General features: G+C 38.6%; 1 protein-coding gene across 1 annotated transcript in view; it reads right to left on the reverse strand.

Moving 5' to 3' along the window:
* LOC123935787 (protein WWC3-like) overlaps positions 1–17121 on the reverse strand; it is a 227969-nt gene that overhangs the window by 116126 nt on the left and 94722 nt on the right. The window contains exon 3 of the mRNA XM_045996595.1: positions 9528–9731. Coding sequence (XP_045852551.1) covers positions 9528–9731 — 204 coding nt within the window. The remainder of the gene's footprint in view (positions 1–9527; positions 9732–17121) is intronic.

Raw genomic sequence — 17121 nt, forward strand, 5'->3', positions numbered from 1 at the left:
AGACCACGACCCGAGCCAAAGGCAGCAGCCCAAACCACTGAGCCACCCAGGATTTTATTTATTTATTTGACAGACAGAGATTTCAAGCAGGCAGAGAGGCAGGCAGAGAGAGAGGAGGAAGCAGGCTCCCCGCAGAGCAGAGAGCCCGATGCGGGGCTCGATCCCAGGACCCTGAGATCATGACCTGAGCCGAAGGCAGCGGTTCAATCCACTGAGCCACCCAGGCGCCCCAAATTACACCATTCTTAAAGGGACTATCCACCAAGGAAATCTAACAATTGAAAATATTTATGCCTCCAATATGGGAGCAACCAATTAAATGAGAAAACTATTAATCAAGATGAAGAGTCATATTCATATGAATACATAAATAGTAGGAGACCTTAACATGCCATTCTCAGTAATAGACAGATCATCCATGCAGAAAATCAATAAAGAAATAAGAGCACTGAATGACACATTGGCCAGATGGACCTCATAGATATACACAGAATATTCCACCCTAAAAAACTTCTCGAGTGCACATGGAACCTTCTCTGAATTGACCACATGCTAGGTGACAAATCAGGGCCCAACTGATACCAAAAGATTCAGATTATTCCCTGCATATTCTCAGATCACAATGCTTTAAGCCTGGACTCAACCACAAGGAAAAGTTTGGAAGGAATTCAAACATCTGGAAGCTAAAGACTGCCTTGCCTAAGAATGCTTGGATCAACCAGGAGATCAAAGAAGAACTTGAATTATTCACGGAAAGCAATGAGAATGAAGACACTACTGTTCAAAACCTATGGGATACAGCAAAGGTGGTCCTAAGGGGGAAATACATAGCCATCCAGATCTCCCTCAGAAAAACTGAAAAATCCAGAATGCACCAGCTGTCTCTACACCCTAAAGAACTGGAGAATCAACAACAAATTGAAACAACTCCACACACAAGAAGGGAATAATCCAGATTAGAGCAGAGATCAGTGAGATAGAAACCAGAGATACAGTAAAACATATCAATGAAACTAGAAGCTGTTTTTTTTTTTTTAAGGATCAATAAGTTCGATAAACCATTGGCCACACTAATCCAAAAGAAAAGAGAGAAGGCCCAAATTAATAAACTTATGAATGAAAAGGGAGAGATCACAACTAACAATCATCAGAAATTATTACCAACACTTACATGCCAATAAACTAAGCAACCTAGATGAAATGGATGCATTCCTGGAAAACTATCAACTCCCAAAATTGAACCAGGAAGAAACTGGCAACCTGAATAGACTGATATCTAGTAACAAGATTGAAGCAGTGATCAAAAACCTCCCAAAAAACAAGAGTCCAGGAAGTGACGGATTACATGGGGAATTCCACCAAACTTTCAAAGAAGAAATAACACCTATTCTCCTGAAGCTGTTCCAAAAAATTGAAACAGAAGGAAAACTTCCAGACTCTTTTGGTGAAGCCAGCACTATCCTGTTCCCCAAACCAGGCAATGACCCCACAAAAAGGAGACTTTCCCTGATGAATATCCCTTATGAATATGGATACTAAGATTCTCAATAAGATCCTAGCTAATAGGATCCAACAGCATATTATAAAGATTATTCACCATGACCAGGTGGGATTCATCCCTGGGTTGCAAAGATGGTTCAAAATGCACAAATGAATCAATCTGAAAGGGCAAATCAATAAAAAGAGGAACCACACGGTCCTCTCAATTGGTACAGAAAAAGCATTTGATAAAATCCAGCACTGGTTCTTGATTAAAATGCCTCAAAGTATAGGGATAGAGGGAACATTCCTAAACATCATAAAATCTATGAAAAACCCACAGCAAATATCATCCTCAGTGCAGAAAAGCTGACAGCCTTCCCATTAAGATCAGGAACAAGACAAGGGTGCCCACTCTCACCACTCTTGTTCAACATAGTATTAGAAGTCCTAGCAATGGCAATCACACAACAAAGAGAAATAAAAGGTATCCAAATTAGCATAACAAAGAACATGGAGGACAAGGGGAGATGGAGAGGAGAAGGGAGTTGTGGGAAATTGGAAGGGGAGATGAACCATGAGAGACTATGGACTCTGAAAAACAACCTGAGGGTTTTGAAGGGGCGGGGGAGGGGGAGTTGGGGAACCAGGTGGAGGGTAATAGACAGGGCACGTATTGCATGGAGCACTGAGTATGGTGCAAAAACAATGAGTACTGCTATGTTGAAAATAAATAAATAAATTTTTAAAAAATAAGAAAAAGACAATCTAAAGTAAAAAAAAAAAAAAAGGTATCCAAATTGGCAATGAAGAAGTCAAACTCTCTTCACAGCTGACATGATACTTTATATGAAGAATGCAAGACTCCACACCTAAACTAATAGAACTCATACAGCAATTCAGTAATGTGGCAGAATACAAAGTCAATGTACAGAAATCAGTGGCTTTCCTATACACTAAAAATGAAAATACAGAAAGGGAAATTAAAGAATTGATTCTATTTACTATAAGACCAAGAACCATACCTGGGAATAAACCTAACCAAAGAAGTAAAGGACCTGTACTCAAGGAACTACAGAACACTCATGAAAGAATTTGAAGAAGACACAAAAAGATAGAAGACCATTCCATACTCTTGGATCGGAAGAATAAACATTGTTAAAATGTCTATACTGCCTAGAGCAATCTATACTTTTAATGCCATTCCGATCAAAATCCCACCGGTATTTTTCAAAGAGCTGGAGCAAATAATCCTAAAATTTGTATGGAATCAGAAGAGACCCCAAATTGCTAAGGAAATGTTGAAAAACAAAAACAAAACTGGTGGCATCACGTTACCCGATTTCAAGCTTTACTACAAAGCTGTGATCACCAAGACAGCCTGGTACTGGCATAAAAACAGACACATTGACCAGTGGAACAGAATGGAGAGCCCAGATATGGACCCTCAACTCTATGGTCAAATAATCTTCGACAAAACAGGAAAAAATATACAGTGGAAAAAAAGTCTCTTCAATAAATGGTGCTTGGAAAACTGGACAGCGATATGTAGAAGAATGAAACTCGACCATTCTCTTACACCGCACACAAAGATAAACTCGAAATTGTTAAAAGACCTCAACTCAACATGAGACAGGAATCCATCAAAATCTTAGAGGAGAACATAGGCAGTAACCTCTTCGATATCAGCCACAGCAACTTCTTTCAAGATATGTCTCCAAAGGCCAAGGAAACAAAAGCAAAAATGAACTTTTGGGACTTCATCAAGATCAAAAGTCTTCTGCACAGCAAAGGAAACAGTCAACAAAACAAAAAGGCAACCCATGGAATGGGAGAAGATATTTGCAAATGACAGTACAGACAAAAGGTTGATATCCAGGATCTATAAAGAACTCCTCAAACTCAACACACACAAAACAGATAATCATATCAAAAAATGGGCAGAAGACATGAACAGACCCTTCTCCAATGAGGACATCCAAATGGCTTTCAGACACATGAAAAAATGTTCATCATCACTGGCCATCAGGGAGATTCAAATGAAAACTATATTGAGATACAGATCTTACACCAGTTAGAATGGCCAAAATTAGCAAGACAGAAAGCAACATGTGTTGGAGAGGATGTGGAGAAAGGGGAACCCTCTTACACAGTTGGTGGGAATGCAAGTTGGTGCAGCCCCTTTGGAAAACAGTGTGGAGACTCCTCAAGAAATTAATAATAGAGCTTCTATTATTTGCTCTACTGGGTATCTACCCCAAAGATACAGATGTAGTGAAAAGAAGAGCCATCTGTGCCCCAATGTTTATAGCAGCAATGGCCACGGTCGCCAAACTGTGGAAAGAACCAAGATGCCCTTCAATGGACGAATGGATAAGGAAGATGTGGTCCATATACACGATGGAGTATTATGCCTCCATCAGAAAGGATGAATACCCAACTTTTGTAGCATGAGAATACCCATTCTCATGGGACTGGAAGAGATTATGCTGAGTGAAATAAGTCAAACAGAGAGAGTCAGTTATCATACGGTTTCACTTATTTGTGGAGCATAAGAAATAACATGGAACACATGGGGAGATGGAGAGAAGGGAGTTGGGGGAAACTGAGGGGCAGACAAACCATGAGAGTCTATGGACTCTGAAAAACAATCTGAGTGTTTTGAAGGGGCGGAGGGTGAGAGGTTGGGTTAGCCTGGTGGTGGTTATTATGGAGTGTACTATTGCATGGAACATTGGTTTTGGTACATAAATAATGAATTCTGGTACAATGAAAATAAATTTAAAAAATAAAATAAAAAACACATTGAGATACCACCTTACACCAGTTAAAATGGCAAAAATTGACAAGGCAATAGACAACAAATGTTGCAGAGGATGTGGAGAAAGGGAAACCCTCTTACACTGTTGGTGGGAATGCAAGTTGGCATAGCACTTTGGTAAACAGTATGGAGGTTCCTCAAAATCTTAAAAATAGAGCTACCTTATGACCCATCAATTGCACTACTGGGTATTTACCCCATAGATACAGACGTAGTGAAAAGAAGGGCTATATGCAGCACAATATTCATAACAGCAATGTCCACAATAGGCAAACTATTGATCCCCTTCAACAAATGAATGGATAAAGAAGATGTGGTCCATACATACAATGGAATATTGTTCAATCATCAGAAAGGATGAATATCCAGCTTTTGTATCAACAGGGATGGGACTGGAGGAGATTATGCAATGTGAAATAAGTCAAGCAGAGAAAGTCGATTATCATCTGGTTTCACTTGTTTGTGCATCATAAGGACTAGCATGGAGAACATTAGGAGAAGGAAGGGGAAAATTAAGGGGGGGAAGAATCAAAGGGGGAGAGGAACCATGAGCGACTATGGACTCTGAGAAACAAACTGAAGATTTTGGAAGAGAGAGAGATAGGAGGATGGGTTAACCTGGTGTTGCATATTAAGGAGGACACACATCGCAGGGAGCACTGGGTGTTATACCCAAACAATGAATCATGGAACACTACATCAAAAACTAATGATGTACTATATGGTGACTAACATAACGTAATAAAAAAAAGAAAGAGAAAAGAAAAAAGAAATGTACCATCAAATATTTCCAATATAGTCTTCTTCAACACCATTTTTAAAAAGATGATCTGAGGGCACCTGGGTAGTTCCTTCCATTCAGCATCTGCCTTCACTTCAGGTCATGATTCCAGGGTCCTGAGATCCAGCCCTGCATTGGACTCCCTGCTCGGTGGGGGTCTGCTTCTCCCTCTCCCTCTGCCCCTGCCTCTATCCTGTTTGTGCATTCTCTCTCACTCATTTTGTCAAATAAATTTTTTTTTTAAATGTATTTGAGCACTACTTCAATGAACTTTAACTATAGGTTTCTGGGAGGAAAAACACTATTAGGTTGAATGACATGAAATTGTTAACACTGGATCATTTTTTCATTACATACAAAAATAAAACTTAGATGTGGTGAAATTTCACTTTAACCAAGTGGCTTTCTGAAAGCTTTACAATGAGTAAATGCTTAGAACTAGTTATAAGCCAATGTTTCTATTACATGTGTGACCTCAAATCAAAATTCTATGGGCTTCCAGTCTTACAAGTGCACCAAAAGAAGTCATATGTTTTGGCTCTAAATGTCAACAGATTTCCAAAGAGCAAATTCTTACATAATTTATTTTCTTTCCATAAAGGAATCAAGCTTGAAATAAGCAACAAGAGATCTTAAAAATTCCCAACAATGTACTTCTAAAGAATACTGGGGTTAAAAATAAATCACAAAAGAACTTAGAAAATATACAGAAAAAAATTAGAAGGAAGGTGAAAACATGGCATTCCAATATTTGTGTAATTTAAAACGTGTTTAAAGAAAAATGTTATCCTTAAATGCTATGTGAGGAAAAAAAAGTTCCAAATTCAATTATCTAACCTTAGGTACTTCTACTTTAGGAAGCTAGAAAAGGAATAAATTAAAACCAAACTAAATAGTAGAAAAGAAATAAAGAACAGAAATCAATAAAATAGAAAGCAAAAAAGAAATGTGGGAAATAAATAAAATTAAAAGACAGTTCATTGTAAGAATAAATAAAATTAATAAAACTAGACATTAAGAAAAATAGAAAAGACACAAAATATTATTAGGAATAAAATATACCACTAAGAATCTACAAAAATTGAAAGGATATAGGTGTTCTAACCAGAAAAGATCCTGAATTGCCAAGGAAATGTTGAAAAAGAAAAAGCTGAGGGCATCATATTGCCTGATTTCAAACTATATTACAAAGCTCTGATTCATTAAGGCAGCATGGTACTGGCATAAAACAGATGCATAGATCAATGGAACAGAATAGAGAGCCCAGATATGGGTCCTCAACTCTATGGTCAACTAAACTTCGACAAAGCAGGAACAAATATCCAGTGGAAAAAAAACAGACTCTTCAATAAATGGTGTTGGGAAAATTGGACAGCTATGTATAGAAGAATGAAACTTAACCCTTCACAAAGATAAACTCAAAATGGATGAAAGACCTCAATGTGAGGCAGGAATCTATCAAAATCCTAGAGTAAAATATAGGTAGTAACTTAGTTGACATCAGCCACAGCAACTTCTTTCAAGACACATCTCCAAAGGCAAAAGAAACAAAAGGGACAATGAACTATTGTGACATCTTCAAGACAAAAGCTTCTGAACAGCAAGGGAAACAGTCAACGAAACAGGCAACCCACAGAATGGGAGAAGATAAACACAAATGATGCCACAGACAAAGGACTGATAGCCAAGGTCTGTAAAGAAACTCAAACACCCAAAAAAAAACCACAGATAATCATCAAAAAATGAGCAGAAGACATGAACAGACACTTCTCTAAAGAAGACATACAAATGGCTTACAGACACATGAAAAAATGTTCATCATCATTAACCATCAGGGAAATTCAAATCAAAACCACAGTGAGATACCACCTTACACCAGTTAGAACTGCCAAAATTAACAAGACAGGAAACAAGTGTTGGAGCAGATATGGAGAAAGGGGAACCCTCTTACACTGTTGTTGGGAATGCAAGTTGGTACAGCCACTTTGGAAAACAGTGTGGAGATTCCTTAAGAAATTAAAAATAGAGCTATCCCATGACCCTGCAATTGCACTACTACGTATTTACCCCAAAGATACAGATGCAGTGAAAAGAAGGGCCATCTGTACCCCAATGTTCATTGCAGCAATGGCCACAGTCACCAAACTGTGGAAAGAGCCAAGATGCCCTTCAACAGATGAATGAATAAAGAGAATATGGTCCATATATACAATGGAATATTATGCATCCATCAGAAAGGATGAATTACCAACTTTTTATCAACATGGACGGGACTGGAGGAGATTATACTGAGTGAAATAAGTCAAGCAGAGAGAGTCAATTCTCATATGGTTTCACTTACTTGTGGAGCATAAGCAATAACATGGAAGACACTAGGAGAAGGAAAGGAAAAGTGAATTGGGGGAAATCGGAGCGGGAGACGAAGTATGAGAGACTGTGGACTATAAGAAACAAACTGGGTAATGGGGAGGGCACGTTTTGCATGGAGCACTGGGTGTTGTGCAAAAACAATGAATACTGTTACGCTGAAAAAATAAATAAAATGGAAAAAAATTTAAAAAAAAAAGAAAAGAAACAAACTGAGGGTTTTGAATGGAAGAGGAGTTGGGGGATGGGTAAGCCTGGTGGTGGGTATTAAGGAGGGCATGTATTGTGTGGAGCACTCACTGGGTGTAGTGCATAAACAATGAATATTGGAACACTGAAAAAATAATAAAATAATAAAATAAAATAAAACCCACAATTAAATGTGAAGACCAAAAAAAAAAAATTATATGGGTGTTCTATGAACATTATAAATTTGACAGCTTAGATCAAAGAGTAGCAAATTTTCCTGAGAGAGCAAATTCCTATTTCCCTAAGTAAAGCTTACTGCCTGTGTTTCTACATATACTAGAATATAACCACACACATTCATTAGAAATTTTCTATGGCTACTTTTGCACTGTAACAACAGAATAGCTGTAACCAGGATCCTCAAAGTTTAAAACCTTTGCGAGTAGATCCTCTACAGAAAAGTTTGCAGGCTTTTGGATTAGATCAAATAAATAAATTCCTTGATAAAAAAACAAAAGAGAAAATGGACTGACGGAGAAATAGAACATCTGAATAGTCCTGTATCTATTAAAGATACTGAGTTTGTAGTTTAAATCATTTCTACAAAGACCTTGAGGTGCAGACAATTTTTGTGGTGAATTCCATCAAATACCTCAGGAACATTTAATACCAATTTTACAAAAGCTCTTCCAGAAAAGAAAGAGGAACACTCTCTAATGATTCATTCTATCATAGCAATATAACTCTGACAAAATTACAAAGACATTACAGGAAAAGATAACTATAGAGATTTTTAAAAAACCTTATATATAAAAGTTAACAATAACCAGACCATTATGATTCAGAATTGAGAAAAAAGACGTAGTATTTACCCATATGTGAAAAAGAGGTACAGATAACTTGGAAACAAGAAACCATTATTCTTGAATCCTCTCCATTCTCTTAAGGCATATGGTTAAAGAAATACCTTAAAAATCAAGTTACAGAGGAAAATTCCATCATTCTCAGAAGCATGCATGGGTTCTTCACCTTGAAAAACAACTGCAATATCAAAGCAAACAGAATAAAAGGACAGTAGCATAAGAAATATGTCACCTTTGATTTTCTTGTTCAAATGGGGTTTGATTTCATGACTATGAGATCAAGACATGAGATCAAGAGCTGAAATGGAAGAGTCAGACACTAACTGAGCCACCCAGGTATGTTGCCCCTTGTTTTTAATCTATTTTAATTTGCAACACAGAATAAAGCTATGAACATGTCTTAAGTATCCAACTCTGTATTACCAGATGAAACCACTACCTGAAAAAAGCTGTTATATCACAGATAAACCACTTTATATACATTTTTTGTAAAATAAAACCTATAGCAACTTCATACATTCTTCCTAAGTATATTGGGTTCAAGGACAGTTGTGACTGTCCACAACTATGGCAAGCTGTTACAAGTCTAGAAGGAATTGACTCTAGAAGTGACTGACTATATAAGTAACAAAATATTTTATCTATTCCTAATAAAGGTAATATCAGCAATAAACCCAAGGCACAAGGCACAAGCAAGTTGTTTCATGACACTTCCTTGAAATTTGATTTTCTCCCTTTCCCACGTGAGTAGGAGGTCTTCGGGACAGCGACCTCCGCAGCCTTGGATTCCACCACGTCACGGTGCCTGGGCATCAGGTAAGATGCTCGGTAAGTAGCTGCTAAGGTAGCGACAACGGGATACCGCCGGTTTCCGGGGCACAACACTGACTCCCTAAGAGTATGTGTGCTTAGACACCCCGGGAGGCGGTCTCGCCCGAGTCAAGCGCGGTGTGTGCTGGTGACCTAGAGCGATTAGGGCGCACGCCTCCGGCGTCACACGGGAGCGCCCCGGGAGGCGACGACTCACAGCTGGCGTGGGAGCGGCTGTCGTCCTCGCACAGCCTGTGCAGCTGCTGGTACTCCTCCTGCGCCAGCTCAAACCGCTGCTGCTTAATCTGGTAGATTTCCTTCTTGGCGTTGAGCGCTTCCTGGGCCACGATCAAGTACTCCTTCAGCATCCGTTCCTGCTTGCGCCGCCACTGTTCGCGGGGGTCCTGGAACTGGGTGAGCTCTGCAACGGAAAGGGTATGCGCGTGAGCAGCTTCCCAGTGAAACCGTGGCGCTAGCCTAGAGTCATGCAGCCCCGCAACCAGAAGAGGACATTGAGATGCAACATGGGGGGGTAGGGGGATAGGAAAAGAATAAATGAAAGAAGATGGGATTGGGAGGGAGACAAACCATAAATGACTCTTAATCTCACAAAACAAACTGGGGGTTGCTGGGGGGAGGTGGGTTTGGGAGAGGAGAGGGGGTTATGGACATTGGGGAGGGTATGTGCTATGGTGAGTGCTGCGAAGTGTGTAAACCTGGTGATTCACAGACCTGTACCCCTGAGGATAAAAGTACATTATATGTTTACAAAAAAAAAAAAAAAAGAAAGGATGAATACCCAACTTTTGTTGCAACATGGATGGGACTGGAAGTGATTATGCTGAGTGAAATAAGTCAAGCAGAGAGTCAAGTATCATATGGTTTCACTTATTTGTGGAGCATAACAAATGACATGGAGGACATGGGGAGATGGAGAGGAGAAGGGAGTTGAGGGAAATTGGAAGGAGAGATGAACCACAAGAGACTATGGATTCTGAAAAACAACCTGAGGATTTTGAAGGGGCGGGGGTGGGAGGTTGGGGGAACCAGGTGGTAGGTTATAGGGAGGGCACGTATTACATGGGGCACTGGGTGTGGTGCAAAAACAATCAATACTGTTACGCTGAAAAAAATAATTTTTTTTTAAAAAAGAATATGGTGGTTTTTTTTCTTTTTCATGTAGTTGTCCAATTTTGTCACAAAACAGAGTATCTTTTCCACATTGTATAGTCTTGTATCATAAATTCATTGACCATATAGTTATAAGTTTATTTCAAGACTCTCTATTCTGTTCCTATGTGTCTATATTTGTGCCAGTACCATACTTTTTTTTTACTACTAAAGCTTTTACTATATCCTGAAATCTGCAATTTTAATAGCTCCAGTTTTGTTCTTTCCAAAGCCTGTTTTGGCTATTTGGAATCTCTAGTGTTTCCATGCAAATTTTAGAATTATTTATTCTGATTCTGTGAAAATGCTGTTGGTATTTTGATAGGGATTGAATTAAATCTATAGATTGTTTTCAATGGTATGGGTATTTTAACCTTATTATTCCTCCCAATCGGTGAGCATGATATATGTTTCCATTTGTGTTTTCTTCAATGTGTTCCAACAATGTCTTTCAGTTTTCAGAGTATAGGCTTTAACCTCCTTGCTTAAGTAGTTTCTAGATCTATTATTCCAACTGCTGATATTGTAAATAAAATTTTCTTACTCTTTCTTCTACTTCATTAGTATATAGATACATGACAGGTTTTCTGTACATTAATTTAATATCCTACAATGTTATACAATCAATGTATCACTTCTAATATGTTTTTGATGAAGTCTTTTAGGTTTTCTAAATAGACAATCATGTTGTCTACAGACAGTGATCATGTGATTTCTTCTTTGCCAACTTGGATGCCTTTGATTTCTTTTGGTGGTCAGATGGCAGAAGCTATGACTTCAGGAACTAGGCAGAAAAGAGTGGTGAGAGGAAACATCTCCCCATCGTGGTCTGTCCTTTTCCTTAGGGGAAAAGCTCTCAGTGGTGCCCTGTTGATAAATCTAGTTAAAATTTTATCAATTTTACTCATCTTTTTAGTGAATGAATTCTCCCACTGATCTTTTTATTTAATTCCACTCTAAAATTTATCATTTCCTTTCTTATACTAACTTTGGGCTATGTTTATTGTTCTTTTTCTAGCTCCTTTAGGTGTAGGATTAGATGGAGATTGTTCTTGTTTCTTGCGGTTTGTCTATACTGTGATAAAGTTCCCTTTTGGAACAGCTTTTGCTGCAACCCAAAGGTCTGGAGCCTTCTATTTTCATTTGCAGTTCTATGTGTTCCTTAATTTCCTCTTAGATTTCTTTATTGATTCACAGGTTGTTTAGTAGCATGTTAGTTACCCTCTACATATTTGGGGTTTTCCCAATATTCTTATAATTGATTTCTAGTTTCTTAGGATTTCATCATAAAAGATCCTTGATGTGATTCCAAAATTTGTAAACATACAGAGACTGGCCTCTTATGCTAACATCTGATCTATCCTGTTGTCAGTCCCATATGCACTTGAAAAGAATGTGTATTGCTATTTTGGGATAGAATATCCTATTCATCTGGTCAAATGTATCATTCCTTATTAATTTTCTGTCTGGTTAAATAACCACGGAAAGAAGTGGGTGTTAAAATCAGCTACTATTATTGAATTGTCAATTTCTCCTTTTGTGTATGTTAATATTTGCTTTAAGTATATCGGTGTTCCCATGTTGGGTACATAGATATTTATAATTGTTTTTTTTTTCCCCTTAAATATATTTTTTTCCATTTTATTTATTTTTTCAGCGTAACAGTATTCATTCTTTTTGCACAACACCCAGTGCTCCATGCAAAACGTGCCCTCCCCATTACCCACCACCTGTTCCCCCAACCTCCCAGCCCTGACCCTTCAAAACCCTCAGGTTGTTTTTCAGAGTCCATAGTCTCTTATAGTTCGCCTCCCCTTCCAAATTTTTTTTTTTAATAAACATATAATGTATTTTTATTCCCAGGAGTACAGGTCTGTGAATCGCCAGGTTTACACACTTCACAGCACTCATGATAGCACATACCCTCCCCAATGTCCATAGCCCCCTCCCGCTCTCCCAATCCCACCTCCCCCCAGCAACCCACAGTTTGTTTTGTGAGATTAAGAGTCATTTATGGTTTGTCTCCCTCCCAATCCCATCTTGTTTCATTTATTGTTCTCCTATCCTCCTAACTCCCGATGTTGCTTCTCCATGTCCTCATATCAGGGAGATCATATGATAGTTGTCTTTCTCCGATTGACTTATTTCACCAAACATGATATGCTCTAGTTCCATCCACGTCGTCGCAAATGGCAAGATTTCATTTCTTTTGATGGCTGCATAGTATTCCATTGTGTATATATACCACATCTTCTTTATCCATTCATCTGTTGATGGACATCTAGGTTCTTTCCATAGTTTGGCTATTGTAGACATTGCTGCTATAAACATTCGAGTACACGTGCCCCTTCGGATCACTGTGTTTGTATCTTTAGGGTAAATACCCAGTAGTGCAATTGCTGGGTCATAGATATTTATAATTGTAAAGTACATTTTACTTCTTGGACTTTATCATTATGTAGTGTCTTTCTTTGTCTCTTATTAGAGTGTTTGCTTAAAAGTCAGGGTTGGAAAAAATAAATAAATAAAAGTCAGGGTTGTCTGAAATAAACACTGCTGTCACAACTTTTTGGCTTTTGTTTTTTCACTTCCATTTACACAGAATATTTTCTTTCCTAGTCCTTCACGTAAAGTCTGCATGGGTCTTTAGAACTAAAATGAGTCTCTTACATAAAGCATATAGATGGTCTTGTTTCTTATTTATTCAGGTACCCAATGTCTTTTGATTGGAGCATTTAGTCCATTTACATTTAAGTAGTTATTAACAGAAATGCAATAAAGCCATTTTGCTAATTGTTTTCTGGTTATTTTTGTAATTCTTCTCTGTTCCTTTCTTTTCCTCACCCACTCTCCTTGGTTTGATGGCTTTGTTTAGTGTTATGTTTAGATCCCTTTCTTTTTACAGATTTTTTATGTTACATATGGGTTTGTATAGTATTGACATTGTAGTGGGTTTGTATAGTATTTGATATTAATGATGGGTTTGTATAGTATTGTATAGTATTGACATTGTAGTGGGTTTATATAGTATTTGATATTTGATATCAATGATAACATCAGTCTATATTAAGTTGAAGTTACTTAGGTTTGAACACATGTGAAGGCACTAAAAATTTTTACTCTCATAATTTAACATATGATGTCATACTTTACATCTTTTTATTTTGTGGAACCCTTGACTTATTTTTTAGATATAGCATATTTTTACCTTTTTGTTTTAATATCCAAACTGGCCTTACAAGTGACTTTTCTACTTTTACCAAGTTTGCTTTTTCCTGTGAATTTTTTTCCCTTTCATAACTTTTTTTTCTACTTATGATCTTTTCTTTCCACTTAAAGAAGTCCCTTGGTCAATTCTTATACTACTGGTTTAGTGAACTCCTTTAGTTTTTGTCAGGGAAACTCTATGTCTCTGTCTATTCTGAATGATAGCTTTGCTGGATAGAGTATTCTTGACTATAGGTTGTTCTTTTTCAGGCCTTTCAATATATTGTGTTACACCCATCTGGCTTGCAAAGCTTCTTTTGAAATATACCCACTGACAGCCTTATTAGGATCCTCTAGTGGGTAACTATTTTCTTTTGCTACTTTTAAAATTCTCTCTTAATCTTTAATCTTTGCCTTTGTAATTATTATGTGTCCTGGCTTATTTTTTTTAATTGTTTATTTTTTTATAAACGTATAATGTATTTTTATCCCCAGGGGTACAGGTCTGTGATTCGCCAGGTTTACAACACTTCGCAGCACTCACCATAGCACATACACTCCCCAATGTCCATAACCCCCTCCCGCTCTCCCAACTCCCCCTCCCTCCAGCAACCCTCAGTTTGTTTTGGGAGATTAAGAGTCACTTATGGTTTGTCTCCCTCCCAATCCCATCTTGTTTCATTTATTCTTCTCCTATCCCCCTAACCCCCCATGTTGCATCTCCACGTCCTCATATCAGAGAGATCATATGATAGTTGTCTTTCTCTGACTGACTTATTTCACTAAGCATGATACCATCTAGTTCCATCCACGTCGTCGCAAATGGCAAGATTTCATTTCATTTGATGGCTGCATACTATTCCATTGTATATATATACCACATCTTCTTTATCCATTCATCTGTTGATGGACATCTAGGTTCTTTCCATAGTTTGGCTATTGTAGACATTGCTGCTATAAACATTCGGGTACACGTGCCCCTTCGGATCACTACATTTGTATCTTTAGGGTAAATACCCAGTAGTGCAATTGCTGGGTCATAGGGTAGTTCTATTTTCAACATTTTGAGGAACCTCCATGCTGTTTTCCAGAGTGGTTGCACCAGCTTGCATTCCCAACAACAGTGAAGGAGGGTTCCCCTTTCTCCGCATCCTCGCCAGCATCTGTCATTTCCTGACTTGTTAATTTTAGCCCTTCTGACTGGTGTGAGGTGATATCTCATTGTGGTTTTGATTTGAATTTCCCTGATGCCGAGTGATGTGGAGCACTTTTCCATGTGTCTGTTGGCCATCTGGATGTCTTCTTTGCAGAAATGTCTGTTCATGTCTTTCTGCCCATTTCTTGATTGGATTGTTTGTTCTTTGGGTGTTGAGTTTGCTAAGTTCCTTATAGATTTTGGACACTAGCCCTTGATCTGATATGTCATTTGTAAATATCTTCTCCCATTCTGTCAGTTGTCTTTTGGTTTTGTGAACTGTTTCCTTTGCTGTGCAAAAGCTTTTGATCTTGTTTGAAATCCCAATAGTTCACTTTTGCCCTTGCTTCCCTTGCCTTTGGCGATGTTCCTAGGAAGATGTTGCTGCGGCTGAGGTCGAAGAGGTTGCTGCCTGTGTTCTCCTCAAGGATTTTGATGGATTCCTTTCCCACATTGAGGTCCTTCATCCATTTTGAGTCTATTTTCATGTGTGGTGTAAGGAAGTGGTCCAATTTTTCTGCATGTGGCTGTCCAATTTTCCCAGCACCATTTATTGAAGAGGCTGTCTTTTTTCCATTGGACATTCTTTCCTGCTTTGTTGAAGATTAGTTGACCATAGAGTTGAGGGTCTATTTCTGGGCCCTCTATTCTGTTCCATTGATCTATGTGTCTGTTTTTGTGCCAGTATCATGCTGTCTTGATGATGACAGCTTTGTAATACAGCTTGAAGTCCGGAATTGTGATGCCACCAACTTTGGCTTTCTTTTTCAATATTCCTTTGGCTATTCGAGGTCTTTTCTGGTTCCTTGTGTCCTGGCTTATTGTTAAAAGCTCTCTGTGCATCTTGGATCTGGATGTCTATTTTATATCCCAGATTAGAGAAGTTTCTTCAAATTAATTTTAAGCCCCCTCTTCTCTCTCTTCTTCTTCTGGGATCCTTATAATGAGAATTTATAATGATTGATGACGTCACAGATTTCCTTTAACATATTCTCACTTTTTTTTTCTATTCTCTGCTCAGCTTGATTGCTTTCTACTACCCGTTTTCCAGCTCACTGACCCATTCTTCATTCTCTAGTCTACTATTGATTCCCTCTGGTGTATTTCTAATTTCACTTATTTAGTTGTTCATCTCTGATTCCTTTTTTACATTTTCTTCATCTTAGTTCAAATTCTCACTGATGTCCTCACTCTTTTCTCAAGTTCAGTGAGTCTTTATGACTATTACTTTCAATATTTTATCAGGCATATCACTTATTGCTGTTGCACTTTGTTCTGTTCTTTCAACCAGAACATACTCTGTCTTCCAATTTTGTCTGACGCTCTGTGTTTGTTTCTATGTGTTAGGAAGGTCAGCTACATCTCCTAGTCTTGAAAATAACTGCCAATAAAGTAATGTTGTGTTGAAGAACTTCTGTGGTGCCCTATAGTACAATGTCACCTGATCAGCAGTGGTGTCCCCCACTGTTCAGTGGTGTCCCCCACTCAAGACTGACTTGAACCCACCTAGTTGTAATGATCCACTTTACCTGTTGTGGTCCCACAGTGCAGTATTGAGAGGCCTGTCTCTCAAGTTACTATAGGCTCAGCATTGAACATAGCATTCAGCCTTGCCATCATGCCTCATCTGCAAGTATACCAAAGGGTGGGGCTTGCTCCCTGTGGATCTAACGAAGAAGCTGGGCTGGTGTGTACAGATGTGCAGGTGTGTAAGGTTAGCTACCCTCCTCCCCAGGTCAGGGATCATTTTGGAGGGGTACTAATCCCTGAAGGGTTAGGCCGCATGCCAGGTGTTGCAGGAAAGGACACCTAGTGAGAATATCAGGTTGAATACGGTATGCCCAAGGAGAACATTGGGACAGGGCACACAGTGCTAGCAAGAAAGTTATTACTTGCTGCTGCAAGCATCTGGCTAACCAGGATTGTGGAGGGGAAGAAAAATGGCACCCAGCAGCACCTCTGTTCCCAAAATGTTTACTGAAGATCCCAGCACATGCTTTAAAATTAGCCAATAAATCTCTAGGTACCCTAGATTCAGTTTCCTATCACCCTCCACCTCTCCCCATGCAAAGCCCCACTGATTTTCAAAGTTCCCAAAGTTAAATCCTGTGGTTTTCAAAGGTTTGGGTTGCCTAGGTTGCCTAAAGTATAGTCTGTTTCTCTCCCTCTCCATGCTTGTGGTGTCCCTCCCATTAATGGTTACTCTCAACAGGGGTTTGGTTCACAAATGGGTCTCCAC

This window comes from Meles meles, chromosome Y, assembly GCF_922984935.1.
Source record: "Meles meles chromosome Y, mMelMel3.1 paternal haplotype, whole genome shotgun sequence".
NCBI lineage: Eukaryota > Metazoa > Chordata > Mammalia > Carnivora > Mustelidae > Meles > Meles meles.